The 19,778-nt window shown below is 37.0% G+C and overlaps 1 protein-coding gene across 2 annotated transcripts in view; it reads right to left on the bottom strand.

Moving 5' to 3' along the window:
* The window catches only part of NLK (nemo like kinase), a 114,882-nt gene that overhangs the window by 45,587 nt on the left and 49,517 nt on the right, over positions 1-19,778 (bottom strand). For both annotated transcript variants that reach the window (XM_054008379.1, XM_054008378.1), the window contains exons 2-3: positions 11,184-11,313; positions 8,143-8,198 (exon numbers count right to left, since the gene is read on the bottom strand). In XM_054008379.1, coding sequence (XP_053864354.1) covers positions 8,143-8,198; positions 11,184-11,313 — 186 coding nt within the window. The remainder of the gene's footprint in view (positions 1-8,142; positions 8,199-11,183; positions 11,314-19,778) is intronic.

Raw genomic sequence — 19,778 nt, 5'->3', positions numbered from 1 at the left:
TAAAAAAAAATTCAAAATACTACTTTTATGTGCACTAAATCTATCTAAAAATTAAAACAAACCTATTAAAAGGTGTGATTTTAAAAAGCAAATATGAACTGGTGCATTGATTGTAACAGATTTTAACCAAGTATGCCACTTGTCACCTCTGTTAGACAATCATTTCCCTGAAAAGGAGCAATCAGACCACAATACAAAATGGTTTCATATGAATACAATCCAAACGTCAAAAAACTAAAATCAAAACTCCTATGTAGAGTTTTATAAAACACTGTCAAAATACACTAGCCTTAAAATCAGTTACCATTTATGAAAAAATGAATGCCTCTGTTCTTTTACATATAGAATTGTTCAAAAACATCTATATAAAAGATTATGGTTACCCAATTTAAATATTCTTGATAGTACAGTCCCACAGAGGAAGCAATCCTTAACCTAGATCTGATTTATAACTCATATGACGCGTAATAAAATGAGGGCATTTAACTAGTGTAGATAACTGAAATCCAATTTATGAAGATTATTTGTCTCAGACACTGCTGTCCACATGAAAGAAATAGCTATACACACTGATGGGAGTATTATCTATCGTTCATATGAAAGAGCCAGCCATAAAGTATATTCAATCTTTGCAACCAGTAACTTGGTATGAAACAGAAAATCTGCATGCGCTTCGGTTAGAATCATTGACCTTGAAATGTGTTAATATTTTTCTGCAGCAATCAATATAGGGTATTATACAAAACAAAATAGTTTATTTCCCAAGCAAAGATTATCCAAATATAAAAAAACTGACAATTTTCAGCTGGTCAACAAAATTGTTAAATTGGTCAAAAATAGAAAAATAACGAGAACCTGATCAACCCGTAAAAACAGCCTTCCAAAAGCCTAGCAATACTCCACAAAATTCCAAAGAGCTCAGTTGGAGGTTGAAACCAAATACAATAAAGCTTCCTGTAGGCTAAGCAGAATGTATAATGAGCAAGTGTGGGATATTGAATTCATCAGTTTCAACTTTAGCGCTACCATGTATGCAGGATAACATTGCAGAAAAATATCGGTCCACCTAGTTCTGAATACTCATGGATGTTATTTTGTGTAGAAGTTTAGGGATTTTTTTTAATATAAAAATATAGGAAATACAATCATTTCCCCAACAAAAGAATTTTATTCGTGTGCATATGTATGTGTATCTACACATACACCCTTCTTTTTAAAACTTCTGGGAATGGTTTGCAGCCATCATATTGCCAGAAGTTTACAATGGCTATTTCAATATCCTGGACTGCCCTCGCGTTGCCCAGCAGGATTTGATGGTGTAATTTCGGTCTCTACTCGGTTTATAATTCACAACAAAGTGGTATGAATAAAAACTGGCAACAGAAAGCTAACAAAGGGCAGCAGTATGATGGCAAGAAATGCTTGAACAAGCTGGGTCACGGGAGTTTCCTTTCAACTCTTCTGCATTTGGTTTAAATCTTTAACTTTCGTTCATAATACAAAGATGAAAGTTAAATGCTTAGCAGCACAGGCCAGAACAGCCTGAAAATGCTACCCCAGGAAAAGCTTTTGGCTCCTTCTGAAAGATGGTCACTTGAGCAACCTCTCAGGCAACTGGAGCATCATCCAACCCTATCTGCTCAGAAGGGCTCGGCCTGTCTCAGGGGTTCTCAAACGGGGAGTTGGGACCCCTGAGTGGGTTACGAGGTTATTACATGGGGGGGGGGGTTTGCGAGCTGTCAGCCTCCACCCCAAACCCTACTTTGCCTCCAGCGTTTGTAATGGTGTTAAATATATTAAAAAGTGTTTTTAATTTATATGGGGGGTCGCACTCAGAGGCTTGCTATCTGAAAGGGGTCACCAGTACAAAAACGTTTGAGAACCACCGGCCAGCTCAACAGTCTTTTTTTTTAAAAAGACACAGCATGAAATTACCAACTCCACAATTTCAACCAGGAAAGGCATTAAAACGAGAGAGAAGGAGAGGTTATACAGTTCAGTTTAAGATTTCTGCACAATAGCTGAGTTAACACAATTTAGACATGTTACACACACTGCAAAATGACCCCCTGTAGTCATGGTATTACCAATAAGCTGCAAAGGTAGTTCTAATTTTTGTATAAATATAAAATAAAATACATGCTGTAAATAAACCAAAATTATTTAAACTTTAAATGCTACAGAAAGTCCTTAAAAAAAAAATCTGACTACTTCAGGTAATATATTTATCTTCTCTCTCTCTCTCTCTCTCTCACACACACACACACACACACACACACCCCTGACTGCCCTATGAAAAATGTCGGAGTCTCTTTGCAAAAACAAGTTCAATTAAAAATTATCCCCAAATCTTGTATACAAGACGAAGGTGTAAAACCACCATAGGCATTACAAGTTTAACATAGGTCATTCTCCCTTGCATGACCAAGTTTGAATCTGATTAGCCTTACCAATTTTCAGTACTATAAGCACCACTCTCTTAAGGTTCTGCAAGTTGAAAATGTTAGTTTTTTCTTGTTTCTATTATCCTAAGAAATCTAACTTTTACTAGAATGTATTAGTTCATTCTTGAACGCCTTTTCTGTTTTGTAATTAACAATTGCTATTCTACTCAGATTCTCTAAATGAAAAGACTGTTTTCATAGCCCTATTACAGCCCACAACACACCACTTTCTAACTGAAGGCAGCACTTTGTATTCTTGATAACATGACGGAAATGCCTGAGTGACCATTTAGTTTTATGCCACCTTGAGATGTAGGATCTGGCCACTTACGCAAGCTGGGAAATATTTAATGAATTACACAACCTTGAGAGTTACGCAGAGGAAAAGTACTGCATTCCACGTTGTAATTACATGGAAAATCCTGTGGAAATAGTCAATCCTGTTTGGGCACTCTTAACCCACAAATAAATCCTGTAAAGTTTTTTATGCTTGACTCAGCCAAATAAACAATCCCTTGCTTTATACAAGTATGTGTTATCAAATCATTACTTACAAAGCCTTTTTTTTTTTTTTTTTTAATATTCTGACCCAACTGCAAAAATACTTTTAAAATCAGCAGTTTATTGTGAAGCTACAAATTAGCTTGCAGTTTTCTTAACCCTGAAAGGTGTTTGGGGAAGTAACATATCAACATACAATAAGTGTACAGAAAACTCATCTCAATCCAGACTAGTCTAATGAAACATTCAATATTTTGGGTAAGCATTTCTAAGCACCAATTTCAAGATTGACTTCACCTCTAATTCCAGACATGGAAAAAAATCTACATTGCAATGGTAGTTTTGCAAGATGGGTGTACAACATAGGTTTTTAACTACAAATGATTTTTCCAGTCTAATAGAAAGGACCTGTTTTTTCCATTTCTCCCTCCCTGCCTCAAGGATCAGAGTGAAACATAACAAAGCAACGGTCAAACTAAAAGAACTCTGATAAAATAAACCAGACTGAACAAGGATACTGACAACTAACTTAACAGATGCTATAACATGAAGTTATGGCTTGGTGTTTGGTCGCATGTTATAGCAATGCTGATGGGAAAATAAACTTATTTGGCTTGCAACATTTAAGGAACAATCCATCTGTTGGTAATTTTTTGCAAATATTTAAATTAATCAGAAAAATAACTGCTGCAATTTTTGCGTAGATTTCCTCCTACTATAATTTTGAAATGAATAAAGACTATAATTTTGTATCTGCTATAAGTCTATAATTGATATCAATTAAATGAGGATTGCTGTGACGGATATGAGGAATCCTTACAACATATTACCACAACCAACCTACCTAAGTGCACATTCCAAAATGGTGACAGAGGCAAGAATGGAATCCAGATTCTTCTTCCTACCAGCCTTTTGCCACATGTACTGAACTTGCTATTTCACGAATCAGGTGCTGAATGAACCTAAAGATGTAGTTTTAATAAAGCAAGCATATGATATTTCAATTCATAAAATGGTGTCATATCTTTACGCAATACCCAGTCTCAAACCCTTAAATAATTAAAAGCTATAGTTAGTGCATGATGAGGAAAAAAAGCAAATTAAGCTTTTTCACAGACACTATCGAATACTATGCCACTACTGGTTGACAAATTAGATTCAATGGTGTGAAAACACAAAAGCAAGAAGACACCATGGTCTCCATGGAATTTGTTGTTACAGGCACATATACTAACTGTACAGAGATTCTCTTTCTTCTTAAGCTGCCTTAGGGAGAAATTTATCTAAATATTTTCCAACCAAAAAGATACATAATCTGTAAATATCAGCCTAAAAATTCCATTTGGCATTTAAGATGCACCTTCTGAGTTATCTATTCTAGCAGAAAAGAACTCTATTCCAATATAAGGGCCAAACCCAGGTAGCCAACAATCGGACGCACAAGCTGAGATGAGTCCTACGGTTGGGTTGGGAGCTTTGATTAATGTTACATTTGGCCTATCTGAAGACAGTCTGGCACCAGACTCCTGCTTTGCGAGAGAGACGGGCACACAGTTGGGTGCAGGGAGCTGTACAGGCACTTATGACAGGCTATCCCCCTGAGGTGGAGTCCATCTGTTGGCCATAGAATAGGCAGCATTTTCCTTCCATCTTCAATGCACTTGGAGAATAAGCAGCAGCAACCTGGCACTCCCCCCCCCCCCCCCGCCCCTTTGCATTCCCCTGCCATTTGTTCCACCTCAGCAAAACAGTCTGATCCTACAAGATGGGAGAGCTACTTTAATGTAGAATATTTTTTAGCAGCCAATATTAGAGCTTGTTGAAAAATATGGGGAATTTCAAAATTTTGAGTGGCTAGACAGTTGGTCCAAAAAACAGGGAACATTTTTCACAAAAAAATTTCATCTTGATTTTTCCAATTTTATTTTTTTGAAAAATGTAAGAACTTCAAGTTGATCCAATATATTCCAGAGTTCAAGTGAAACAGAATTATTTATTTTTGAAGACTGTCCTCTGAAGAGGAAATCTCAGCAGCTCAAGAGACAGAGAAATAGGCTGGCTCTTCAGCGAGTGCCCACAAGTTTGTCCCTGCCTCAGAAAGCAGCAGAGAAGGCTGACGGCCTACTATCAAAATATGGAGGCCTGTATGCAAGAAATAGTATCCTCCAGATTCTTAATTTTACAATACATACACACAAAAACCCAAACATACATACATGTGCGTGCACACACACACCCCTCCCCCATAGGGCTATAAAATCATCTATTCACTGGGAAATGTTTGAAATACAGCACTTAACGCAGGCCTCTGCAAATTTTTTCTGCTGAGGAAGAGGAAGCTAAAGTTAACAAAGGTTATTCCAAAAACTGATGACCTCTTCAATTATGATTTTGGCAAATAAGAAAGTAACAGAATAATCAAAATTAGAGACATACTGGATTGTGCACTACGAAAAGCAAGGAGAGGGTGAGGAAGTCTGTGTGCCAAACAGACAAACCTGATATTACTTTCAAACTTCTGAGGATATTAGGAACTAAGAAGAAAGCTAACCTCTGTAAAACTATATTTAAAAACTTGGCACACAAAACTAGCCGCTCGTAGTTTTAATTTGTTATCAGAAAATGTGATAGGGTTATATCACATACACAAAAAAAATCTGAGGATATTCCCCACTAGCATGTAATTTAAATAGAATCTGTGTTTTTACCCTGAACGGCTTTTCAGCAACTCTCAATCTTTCATTTAATTGGTTTAAGACCAAAATTTTAACAGTTGGTTTCATGTAGTTTGCCCACGTTAATTGTCTTATTATTCAATTTAAAATAAAACAGCTCTGGGGTTGACCTTGGATTCCTCTATCTTCCATCACTATGAACTTTGTTTCTTATATAACAAGCTTCAGTTAGTAAGCCTGTAAGTTTACTGTTCTTGAAAAAAAGCCAAACAGTAAAATGGTGTTTCTCCCACAACTACAAGGACTTTACCTGTATCTAAAAGTTAGCACCATTTCAGCTAAGATTTAATTACTACAAGACTAAAGGATTCCACTAGAAAATAGAGAATTAAAAAGGGAACAAAACCCAGAAAGGTTTCAGATTTCTCTTCAGGCACGTAGCACATCAGCATTTCTAGCCATTAAAATTATGGTAATATAGCTGTGACCTGCTTTTTGGTTCTATAGATTTAAAATATTTTAATAAGAGGATACATAGGTGAGCAGACATTCATTCTGAACTCCCGGTTCAGATAAACTTTTGATTAAACTTAAAGACATCATTACTATAGCTTGCATGTTATAATTTTACAAACTATTCTATTATGCTTTAATCCTATCTAATACAGGTATGGTATTTATAATTGATATATACATAATGTATGTTACATAGAGAAGAACTTTTAAAAAAATGTATTTATTAAACAGTTCATTTACTTGACAAATTCATTCCCTTACCACAACTGAAAACAATAAAATGATCTAAAACAGGACCTGTTTTCAGGACACACGGAAAACTGAACTTGGATCTTGACAATCCATTAAGGACAAATTTATTTGCATCTTTTAATAAAGTTCTATTATTTTATTTATAAGCCTTATGTTGATGTTTGTTATGATGATATACTATAAGAAACTGAAAGTGAGTTAAGTAAATTATTTAGATAGTCTCTAAAACCTACGCTCCATAAAAAGGGAAAAAGGACAAAAACACTCCTGCATTAAAAAGCCCACTGAGTACATACCCTTTCTATATATTCTTCAGTATGAAATATTAACCAAGTATCTTAATAAAAATAACTTTTACATTACCTAAATTATCTGCTCCTTAAAATACCCTTTTCCTTTTAATTCTGCAAAAAAATATTCTGCTGCTTATTTGGGTTCTTAAAACATTTTAAAATGTTTGTAAAGTTTTGCAGTTTACTTTTAATATCAGTTATGGAAAGGAGTCTGATGAATTACTTTCCACTGGAAATAGGTCTATAACCAAATAATCCCAGTGCACACTGATTATCTGGTTTATTTCCCTATTAAGAGCTGTTTAAAACTTTCCTAAACATTTCCCATAAATTAACATTTTGTGTATTAAATGTGTAAATTAGCTCTAAAAATAGTAATAGATTAGTGAGATCAGGGGAGGCATAAAACTTTTATTGGGATCTCTAGATCTGTAACATGGTAAAGTCCTGCTAAGAGGAACAAAATGATTCTTATTTTAATCACAGCCCTTGATGCTGAAACCAGAATCATAATATTCCTATGTACTTTTTGTACAAATCACTACTTATATATTGTGGTGATGGGTGCTATACAAAAGGCTAAAAATATTCTAGAATTATATTTCTATTATGGTTAGAGCTCACTTGCTTTAATATTGCCTAATTATTTCTATTTCTCTATCATATGTAAGAATGTGCAACTAACAGGTCACAGATAATCAATCACTAAATATGTTCACAGTACACTTTTTAACCTCTAAACCTCATCCCTCTCAAAAAACAAAACCAGCCAACTGAACTGTGTATTTTGTATTTTTTCATAGTTGTCAAATATTGTTTTTTGGAATGAATCAACACTCTTCCAGTGATCTGAGAAATATCTTAATGTTAAGTAATCTATCATGGTTTCTCAAAAAAATAATCCACAACAGCACATGGGCTCTTTTGTGTAAATGCTATGGTAAACAATGTATAATTTCATGTGGCATCTGTTTTCTACTTCAATATGAGGTCTGAATAATAGATGCCACACATCATTAGTTGCGTAAAAATATCCCTAGAAATTCCATATCCTGGTATGTGGCATCACCACTCACGCGCAAGTGTGAGAAGATGGGCATTTTTAGGAATTGGTTTAGAGTGTTACCTAATAAACGCAGATCAACAAAGAAATAATTCTTGGAAGTAATTTTCAATACAGTATTTGGGGGAATCGTAACTACAAGTGCTGCCTGCTGGTAAGCAGCACTATACCCCACTTGTCTGTTGGCACTCATGAAGTCAAAGCTTCATGATCAATCCTGAACCTGTTCATCTCTAATAACATGAACAAACTGCTCTTGCATGAGCAGTCCCAATGATGTCAACAAAACTATTCACATAAAGGCTATGAAAACTGTGCCCAAGTTCTTTCCAATTTCCTATATAGGGATCACAGATCACACACCTACCTCAATTAAAATTATTTTATATTTAGGATACATTTCTTCAAAGTAGTCAATGTGTGGAGGCTGGAGTATGTCAAGGGCGGAGAGCACCTATGGAACAACAGGCAAGACAATTTTACCAGAAAGAAAATAGAAATCTTAGTCAAATCAAAGCAAATACTTACTACACAAAGGCAAGGTCGGGCTATATTTTTAACACTTTGTTTCCCTACTGTTTAAAATATTTGAGATGTCCTTCTAATAGATTTGACAAACAGAACATCATTTTTAACTTGCTGGTGAATTAAGATTTGACTGTAACCTTGGCCTGGCTGATGACTTAGTCCTGCTTTACAGCTGGCATCATTCACTTGTTATTTATTAATTTCAAACACCTAGGTAGACTTTCTGTATCCCACCTACCAACATCTCGGTCTGTAAACTGACTCATTTTTCTAGTAGGACTTAGCCTTATTCTGCCCCACAAACTAAGGTTAGGCTGGTCTTCACACTTGGAGAACATCTCTTTAAAAGGCGAAAGAGTAGCTGGCTTCCAAATATTTGTAAAATTGACATCACTGCATGTTCTACTGTACAGCAACACTGTCACATAGGCTGTATTCTGTCAACACATAGGACACAAGAAGAGATTTTGCACTTGCATGACAAAGCCAGCCCTACTGACTTCACCAAGATTGCACAGCATGCAGGTGAGCATAGAATTTAGCCCGTGTCTTTGTTTCTCCCAACAAAATAAGCAAAATAAGGAGAGTTAGGACAAGATGTTCAGAGGGCAAGATTGTCAAAATGGATGCCTAAACTCAAGCTCCTGAATCCACAATTAGACGCCTGAGTAAGTGGTCTGATTTTCAAAAGTAGTAAGCGCCCAGCAGATTTAAGTCAATGCAAGGTGCTAGCTGTTCAGCGCTTTTCGAAAAATAAAGCTATTTTTCAGGTGCCTGTATACTAGCTTAAAAGCACAAGTTTAAGGCACCCATTTTAAAATATCTTGGCCCTAGTATCACAAATGTAAAAATACGACCACAAAACCTCTGAAAGAAGTTTGAAGTCATTTTTAAATGTAAAATATACTAAGTATCCAAACAAAAAGGGGATTGATTTTGTCTTGCAATTTATCTTTTTAACAACATCCCAACATATCACTCCATTTCCATGAAGGCATTTACAACAGACATTAAAGTTATTCACTTTTTGAACCAACAGCCCAGACAGTCACTTAAGTTGTGTCCCTAGAGTGACACGTTTGAGAAAGCAATTGCACAGAATTTAAATCCTCACAAGACTAGAAAACTACTTTGGTGTGGGGAATATAATCTATGGCATTTAAGTGCATTTGCACAAACTGCTTCTGTTGTTATCAGACTCCGCTTCAGATCACCTGCCAAAGCAGTTTATTACTTCTTACTCTATAACAAAAGTTAACCTGTAATGAAGCTGCTGCACAGAAATGATTTAATGTATTACCCCAAGAAAATCTTTAGTAAAAAAACAAAACAAAGATTTTCTTAGACTCAGATGTCACGGCATTTTTATAAAGAGTAAAAAAAAAAAAAAAAAAAATCTTCCCTACTGTCATGAGCTTTATTTCCACCAAGGCTCTGCGCATCCTGTGGGAACTTTGGAAAAGTATCCAATTACCAGGAAAGGGGTGGGGGAACCCACCCAATGGCTATGAATCAGTGTAAAGACAAAGAAAAATGTTTGCTAGTGTAGAAGTCTGTTACACGGTACCTATTCTACCTTGGAGCACTGTTTTGTAGAAATTTGAGTAATGATTTGTAGGCCACCCCTGGAAGCTGCAGCTTTGTTATAGTGTTTTAGTTAGTTACCATCTGGCTTATTTCTAGAGTCCAGTTTGTGTTTTTTCCTCAATCTCCTCAGTCTTAGATTGGCTCTTTGCTTTAATTAAGGGCCGTCATTATAGAGAGAGTCTTTAAGCAAAGAAATCAATGCAGAATTAGCAAGTTCTACTTATAGTACAATAGACATATCTGCCAGAATAGAAACTGCAAGTAAAACCTGAACTGCTACCAGTAGTATACAAATCAGTCAACTCTTCGAATCAGAAGACACACGACCTCTGGGTCCACATTCCTGTTGCTTAATGTATGAAGAACTCCTCTATCCGCCACACTAACAACTTTTTAGCCATTTCTCCAACTGATTCTTGAGTTTATGCTTCTCTACAATTTATATACAGATTTCTGAGCAGAATCTGGACTGGTGAAATAATCACAGAGTGAGTTTATGGGTAGACTTTTTTTTTTTTGCTGATCAGATTATCATCACAGGTTAATGGGTTGTACTTTAGTAGTATCCATGACCAAACTGGGTTAGAATCATAGAATTTCAGGGTTGGAAGGGACCTCAGAAGGTCGTCTAGTCCAACCCCCTGCTCAAAGCAGGACCAATCCCCAGACAGATTTTTACCCCAGTTCCCTAAATGGCCCCCTCAAGGACTGAACTCACAACCCTGGGTTTAGCAGGCCAATGCTCAAACCACTGAGCTATCCCTCCCCAAGAGGACTGAAAAAATACTCATTTAAATCAGATAACAGAGTGGAGTAGAGATTGCTGACCAAACAGAGATTCATGTATACCTCAAAAGCCTTTTTATGTCTAGAAAAAAAAAAAAGTCTTAAAGCTTCCATGAATCTGCTTTGCTTTCTCCTCACTCCCATTTATTAAGGCAGACGCAAGAATAAAAGTACACCAACAATTCAGTACTGCCCCCACTGATGTGAATTCAGCATTTAACCACATAAAAGAAAATCATTTTTAGAATCTGAAACCCTCAGATGAACTGGATATAAAGAGGAGGGAAAAGACAAGACAAGGTAGTGAAATAAAGGACGTTTAGGCAGAAATTCCACTGTGTCAGTCAGTTCAGATCAGGATGAATAAGTGGGTGCAAGCACCCATAGGCCAAGAATTTAATCCTGTCACTGTGTGCAACCTCTGGATTTTTAGAGACTCCTAAAGCAAATGGATTTTTAAAGTTGATTTAAAGAATCCAGATTTTAAATCTTTTCTTAAAACTTCTATTAGTATATCAAGAACTCAAACTTTACTCACATTGTCATGCTTAAAAAAACACAACATCTTCAATTCCCGGAAGACCCTTTTGCAAGAGACCAGATTTTGGAAGACATTGGGCATCTTTTTGAGTGCAACTCTTTTTCCATCTCGTGGATCTGTTACTGACCTAGAGAATACAAAAACGGAAAGGTTAAAAACTAGTTCAAGTAAACTTTTCTAGAACAGAGAAAAAAAATGTTTAAAGGTTACAATACTTTTCAAACAGGAAGGTGGTTCAAGACACTTATGGGGTGGGGGGGAATCATGTAAGCAAGGGGAACACAGCGTAAATTTACTGTCCTTTATTAAATAAATTCCAATCATTCTTTGGTTAGATTATATATCTACCCACATTCAACTACTCCTGGTTATTTAAATGGCTGAGCATGTCATGCGTTAGTGAATTTACCCCTAACATACACTACTATTTGAAGTCAGAGATCAATAATTGGAACCATAACTCATGTCAGACCACAAACATTTCCTTCAGCCTCCCACTAAACAGTCTATTATTATGAGACATTTTTCAGTTATACAAAAGAACAGAGTTAACTATTGCATGGTGGTATCATGGAGGTGAATACAACTTAAAAGATAAATCCACTAAACCACACTGTCAACCAGACTTGGGAACACTGTTCTGATCTTGGATCTGCGACCAAGGATCTTTGTGTGGTGTTTTGAAAACAGCGTTAAAATCACAAGCTATCATTTTAAATTCTAAGGGTATTCCTGGTCCCGCTTGTGGACTAGGGGGCTCTGAAAGAAACACGTGATCTGGTTCCTCAGCAGTTAGCCTGCAAAACAGCCAGTCATCAAGGTGCGTTGAGTTGCGCCTCTCTGCTTTGACACCTGCTATGTACGTCTGTCTCTCTCCCCCCCCCTGTATTTGGTTGTTGCATGTTAGATTTCTGGATTCGAAGAAAGAAAAGAGTTTTCACTGCAAATTTTCAGGACAAGTATTTATATTTTGTTTCTAACTCTGAGCATAACACTTTGGAGAAATCACTCCAACTGGTGTCTGAGTTTCCTGATCCGTAATGTGGGTATGATGTTTACTTTTCCCATAAGGGTTTTATGAGGATGTATATACAGAAGTTACAAGGAGCCCTGCAAGTGTTAAGTATTTTATTCCAAAGTTACTGAAAATACAGAACTCTGAGAACTTTAAAGTCAGAGAAATGGGACTCTGATGCCTCAACTCCACAGTTGTAAGATTTTAAAGCAAAAAGGGACCAATACAGTGCCTAATTTGTGCCAGGACTTTCCTGGCCTGAGCCCTGGCACCTCTAGGCTTGGCAATTCATAGACCTGGCACCACTGGTCTTGCAGCATAAGTTATGTAAAAAAAAATTGCTTGAGCCCTTGCACCTCTTTTGTTACAAATTAAGCACTGGACCAACATTTTGACCACCTGCCTAACACAGGCCAAAGAATTTTACCCATTAATTCCTCCATCAGTCCCATAACTTCTGGCTGAGCCAGAGCATATCTTTTAGAAAGACATTCGACCCTTATTTAAGGTCTTAAAGTGATGGAAAACTCCTCAATCCAACAGTTAAGTACTCTCACTGTTAAATATTTGTGCCTTATTTCCAGTCTGAATTTCTCTTAACCTCCTCTTTGATAAGCTAAATATATCAATCAAGATTCTTATTATCTGTCCTTACAAGGCAGGTTTTCAGACCTTGAATCATTCTTGTAGCTCCATTCTGAAGCCCCGGCAATTTTTCCAAATCTTTATTGAAGTGTTCACACCAAAAATGGACATAGTACCAGATAAACAGCATTGCACCAGGAGTTCACAATCCGCTATCCACCATAACACCTAAATCCTTTCCAGAGTCACTCCTTTACAGGATACATTACCCCATCTGGTAAAAGGGATCTTTTTGCTCCTAGATGTAACACCTTGCATTTGGCTATAGTAAAAAGGCACATTATTTTAATGAGCCTAGCTTACCAAGCAAGCCAGATCGCTTTGTATAATCAACTTGTCGTTTACCACTCCACCAAGCAGGTTGTCATATGCAGACTTTATCAGCAATGGTTTTCTATTTTCTTCCAAATCACTGATAAAGACACTGAATAGTATTAGGACAAAAACAGATCCTGTAGAACCCCACTATATAGCCATTTGATGACCATTCCCATTACAATTTCAGAAAGTTAATTGTTAGTCAGTTTTTATATTAGTTTAATATGTGCTACACTGATTTTATATCATGTTAATTTTTAATCATAATACTGGGAGGCATTAAATCAAATGCCTTATAGAAGTTCAAGTAGATTATGATACCAGCTACTTTCATCAACCAAACTAGAAATCTCATTGAAAAACAATATCAAGTTTGTTTGACAAGACCTTTTTTCCCCTAAAGTCATTTATGATCTGTCATCTTAATTCTTTACTGATCGCTTGGAGAGATTTCCTCATACCAACACACACACAGAGCAAAAAAAGAAAAGAAAACTACATAGTAACATGTCATTGTGAGTTTACTCATGGCAATATTATACTATGTGGACAAAATTAATGCACTAATTAAGAAATGTTGCCTTATGAACTATTTTGACCATGAAATAATTTTCTTATAGTAAAACAAAAAGTATTATTCTCCTGGTTTAAATTTCTAGTATCAAAATAAATGAGACTGACGAGGTGAAGATGGAACATGAAGTGAAAGGCAAGATATCAGTAAGAGGCGGCAGTAGTCAGAACAATTCACTCGCAAAGAGACTGAGTGAGGACTGGGAAAGTCACTGGCTTGCACTATTTATCAAAGAGCAAACTTTAGACTGACTTTTTCTTGTCTCCAAAGAGGAAGTGCATTATGGCTTTTGGGGGCACCTGTCACATCGCCAAGCATCAGGTCTGACAGAATTTAAGTTAGAGTCCAATGACATTGGGTGGGAAGGGCTGCAGTGTCCCTTTGTACCAGTTTCTACTAGTTCAGAGTTCAGGTAAAATGCCCCGAGCATCCTTTAAGAAGAATACAACAGGCAGGAGAAAGCCCCATGGCAGTTAAACTTGACTAGGCTTTTACCTGAGAAGGATTCAACTTTATACCCATACATTATTCAAGAATCCCGTCTTCGAGAGAAAAACGTCGGCTTTAGAAGTATCCATTGACAGTGCCATTGGTTTCTGTTAGAGAAACTAGATTCAAGATGCTTTGTGGGTAGAAGCCCAAAACAGACGACTGCTAAGCAATATTTGCAATCTGCATTTTCTGTCCTTTCCCCCCTAACACACCAAACCCACAGGTGTCAAGTATCAGAGGGGTAGCCGTGTTAGTCTGAATCTGTAAAAAGCAACAGAGAGTCCTGTGGCACCTTTAAGACTAACAGAAGTATTGGGAGCATAAGCTTTCGTGGGTAAGAACCTCACTCTTGCATCTGAAGAAGTGAGGTTCTTACCCACAAAAGCTTATGCTCCCAATACTTCTGTTAGTCTCAAAGGTGCCACAAAACCCACAGGTCTCACTTCAGAACAGATATAGAAAAAAAAAAAAAAAAAAAAAAAAAAACAATTTTTTTTTTTTTTTTTTTTTTTTGCTGTGTGTCTATGTATGAAGTACAGAAAGATCATGTTTTTAAGTGGGTAAAATTTGCTTACAACCAGGCAATCAACAGCTGGTAAAACGCTTCCTTGAGGACAAACTGGCAAAAAAGGAGGGATGATATGGCATTCAGACAGAGAAAGTCAAAGAAAGACCACTGTCTGCACAAATCAGTGCTCATTACTGCAGAGATTACAACACCTCTTCTTATGTTTACCTTACTCCAAACATTCCCACTGACTTCAATGAAACTATTTTCAAAACAGGGTACTAAATGTGACTAAGGGGTTCACAATTTGGCTCTATAGCTTTAATATTTAACACCAAGGAAAAGACTTCCCTTATCCATTATTAATTGGAATTGTAGAAACCGAACATTAAGAGGATACAAATTGTTTTAGTCTCAAACATTTTTCAAAAAAAGAACCATCTCCTGTAACAATTTTCTATTCCACCATGGAGTCTCTAATAAATTTTGCTATCCCTATTTTAAGCATTGTAATATGTAGTATTAGCAAAAATATGTATACTCTAACCCACAGCGTAAAGATGTAATAACCCCTGGGTTTTAAATTCTACATGTGACTGAACTGCCACTAATTGTTCTTTAGAGTCCTGATCCTTGTGCCAATCACCGCACATACGCACAGTCCCACTGAAGTGAACAGGGCTTTGTCCAGGTCCTAGAGAGCATGCTACTGTAGCCTGATGCAGAACTGGGTCTTTATGACCAATCCTACAGTGAGATGTATACAGGTGGAACTCTGTGTTTGTACAGAGTCCCACTGAACACCAACCACACTTCACACAGGTGCAGGAGTCCAACAGCAGGATTTAGTTGCTGTCTAGCTTAGAGTGGCAACTTACAGAGTCCCAGAATACTGGACATTCCATCACTTCCAGACGTTGCATGAGCCAGCCCTGGTCGGAGTGACCTTGCACACACTGCGTATGCAAGGTCATGCCAGTGCGGACGGAGCTGCACACTCTTCAAAATGGCAGACAAAACGACGTCTGGTTTTGTCTCAGCAGTAGACAGGAGACAAACCACCCAAAAAGAGGCCCATCCATCGTAAAAATGGAAGAACGGCTTGCATAGCCTAGATATTATGTGGCCTCCATCACAGCAACATCCAAGTGTCTCTGTTGCATCTGAGCACCTTCCACAAGTCAAAAGACTTCATTCAGTGTTGCATTTAAATTAACTAATATTTAAATTGTCGAGTAACTGATGATTTTTAGACATAATTAATTTCATTATTTTCAAGTAAATGCATAATTACAAATCTCACAACGTCCAAGATATCCACAATGAGCAGTTCACTAAGTAGCTACAGCTAGGTCTGAAGTTGGAATTAATTTTGGTAATCTAAGCATTAAGGTCTCAAAGTATTTTAAATGCAGGAGTTTCAATGTCTGTGGATAATACATATGTAAGTAACTGTACACCCTGACAGAATCAGTATTCCGCTTTTCTCAACCTACTGCAGAACAAGGACCTGTTCATCTATTGATTCTAATATGGCATACAAGTTACTGTGGCACGTGTTGTACATATGGATAAACATACAGTTACCAGCTTGGCTTCACATTTCATGGGGACATCAACACATTTTAGGGGGGAAAAAGGTAGAAAATGAAAAGTAGAAATGCACATACTGTAAGTGTAGTTAAGTTTCTGAATAAATTATCCTATTAAACCAAGCTGCATCTTAACTTACAGTTTAAGTACCAAGTTATTTTCAAGGAAGCAGCCCACTTTGACTAAAAAAAAAAAAAAAACACACAAAAAAATTAATTTAAGTGGGATTGATTTCTCTCGCTCAAATATACGCAATCCACTTTCACAGTGGCACAATGAGCTGCATTAAGTAGAATCAGCTAATAACTGAAATTTGAGAAGCTTTTTTTTTAAAAAAAAAAATCTCATTGTACACAATACTACCATGGGCAAAATGTGAGACATTTACAAATTAGATTCTTGTACTATTTTCAAATATAGAGTTAAAATGACTACTTACAGAAAAATCACTCATTTAGGTACCACTTATACATTTTCAATTCATATTCATCTACCTTGTACATTTCTACCTGACATACCTGAAAATGTTCTTCACAAATACTTTAGGTAACCATCTCCTCTCCCCACCTCACTAAAGTAATACCATAAGAAATAAACTCTACAGACAAATGCTCAGGCACAGATTCAGAAAAATAATTGACGGTAATTCATGCTCTCTCCCTATTAGCAAAATTTCACAGAGGGTCTTCATTCTTCCTCATATGATGAAAATGATGACAGAACAGCTCAAGCAGTGAGTGTTTGAAGGTTTATTTATTTGCTAATCTGTGTACAGTGGTAGGTTGTATCATCTCTGGAGACTGAACCATTGTTTAATAAAATAGGGAAAGGTTTAAGAGGAATACTACGCCAGGATTAGTATCCAAATCCAGTTGGTTTTTATTCTATGCTTATAATCATTAAAGCAATTACATGAAATGCATGCATGCTAGTGGTTTAAATCCCTACCTTCATCCAAATGTCACCGCCACGTACTACATAATGGGCTTTTAGCACAAACAATTCCCCAAGGGAAAAAAGTGGACTTCAGCTTCTATTGAAGATAACAGGGCTGCTCATTTATTTTAGCACATGTTGAGTAATCTCACTAAAAGACACTCAGAACGCAAAATTCACAATAGCCGAATATTCAACCAAAAGGCCACTTTCTGCTTCTAATAAAAAGAAAGGTATATTTAACAGAGGGTATTTCTACCACAGTACATAAACTGTTACTCTGATTGTGAAAGTTATTCAGTATGAAATGAAAACATCCCAATATTTCACCACATTATATTTTATTTCAGCCAATCTTAGGAGGGCTAACTATTGGACAAAAATCATTTATAATATCATGTGAATCTGGTTCAACTATGGTCCCAAATACTGCAACAGTTTGCAAACTTCTTTGGTTGAGAGAATGGAATGATTACAGTATATGTCCTAGTTTAGTTATTTTAACAGAAGGATTTAATCAGAGATGAATATAATCAGCCTTAAATTATAGTGAATAAAGGCAAACAAAATTCAGCTTCATTGTCTGTCCATACAAATACTTTGATAAACGAAAGAAAATACTGGTCTTTCTTTAAGTTGTTTCAAAGGGTTCTTACAGAGTAACTGGAACAGCAGCAATAATCACTGATCTACATCAAGACAGCATGTAAGCTCACTCTCAAACACGTGTTTCTACAGTTTCCAATCATATGATCTGCACTGAATTAGTGCTGTAATCAGAATGGGATTAATCTGTAAATAGGCTACAGACAAACTGCCGTGGGTCACTTTTCTCCATCCTGAGGAGTGGAGGGAAGACACGGATGGGTGTCATAAAACAAGGATGCAATCTAAAAATGATTTGTCTGTAGTCAGATTTCACTGAAGGAAACAACTGCAGTTTCACAGCTTCCGTATGTTTCCTTTTACCTAAAAACACTCCTTACTATTAACCATCAAAAACTTTTACAAATAACCTATAAACAGTTCCATACACACACCTATTTCTAGGCTTAGGTCATGTCCTTAAATAATTCAATATTAGTAACTTAGTCACAAATATGAATCTGTATGTCTAAAGGGACATATCAACTTTGCTGGAAAACAATCATGATAGAAAAAAATTCTCTAGTTTTTCAGTTTGTTTTTTCATGCAATGGACAGCAAGCCATGCACTCTGTATCACTTTTTCTCTTTAAGGTAAGCTTCCCGATTGTCCCAACAACATGGGGAAGAAATGTTTTTAAAACAGGAATATGTGATTGTAAAACAACAAAAATTGGTAGGATAACTTGGGGGCTGCTGTATCACCTGAAAGTACTTGTAACAAAACAAATTTCAGTTTTTCTACAAGCCTACCACAATCTCTAGCCACTCAATTCTCAACCTTGGTTATGTTAATATTATCACTTTATAAATTGGCTCTCTTTAAAATAAAGTATTTGCTACAATATATAATTCTAATATTGTTATTATTCCTTGGCCACAGTATTTTCTGCAGGGAAGACAGGATGGAATACCTACAGACATGCTCAGAAATGCCATGTTTGTTCATGAATCTTTTTCATTAATCTGATTCTTTGAAAATGGGATTAAGAGGCACCATACTTCTAAAAGAACTAGTTAGTATAAAAACCATGTCAATATACATGAGATCTGGTGCCCAAAAGCAAATGTAATGAGGCTAATTTCCCAACCCCCAGCTCTGACCCGCCTCCCGGAGCCAGCACCCTGTACCCACTCCTGCGCCCCAACACTCTGCCCCAGCCCGGAGCCCCCTCCTGCACCCGAACTCCCTCCTAGAGCTTGCAGCCCTTGCCCCCTCCTGCATCCCAACCCTTTGCCCCAGGCTTAGCCCAGAGCCTCTTCCCACACTGCAAAGCCTTCAGACCCAGCCCAGAGCCCGTACCCCCTCCCGAACCCAAACCCCCTGCACCAGCCCGGTGAAAGTGAGTGAGAGCGAGCAACCGGGGGGAGGGGAGGGGGAAATGGAGTGAATGGGGTGGGGCAGACCCTGGGTTGCCCTTAGATTCAAAAAGTTCTCTTGGGTGTAAAAAGGTTGGATACCACTGGTTTACAGAGAGTAGTAAGAGTACACTGATTACCAAATGACTGCTTGCAGACAACATGTGTTATGTACTCATCTCTTCTCCACCATTTTTTTTAGGTTGTGAACTCTCTGTAGAGGGGACCATGTCTTCTTGAGTGTACAGCACCTAGAACAGTCAGGCCTTGAACTTCATTGGGGCCTTTGGGTGCTAAGACAATTGAAATAAACAGGCACGGAAGTCATGGTAGAAAGATCCTCCACTTCTATGTTAACAGGTGATGTAAAAAAAAAAAGGTCAGTCTATAATTTATGCACCATGCCAGAATCAACTTAAGACACCTTAGATCGTTTTAAGATTGTGAAATTTCATAAAGTGAATTGCACTACGTGTTTGGCCTTGTCTAAGCGAGGCAGATACCCAA

The sequence above is a fragment of the Malaclemys terrapin genome, chromosome 18, assembly GCF_027887155.1.
Source record: "Malaclemys terrapin pileata isolate rMalTer1 chromosome 18, rMalTer1.hap1, whole genome shotgun sequence".
NCBI classification, from domain to species: Eukaryota; Metazoa; Chordata; order Testudines; family Emydidae; genus Malaclemys; species Malaclemys terrapin.
Note: the sequence above shows the minus strand (reverse complement) of the source record. Positions and strands in the feature narration are given on the sequence as shown.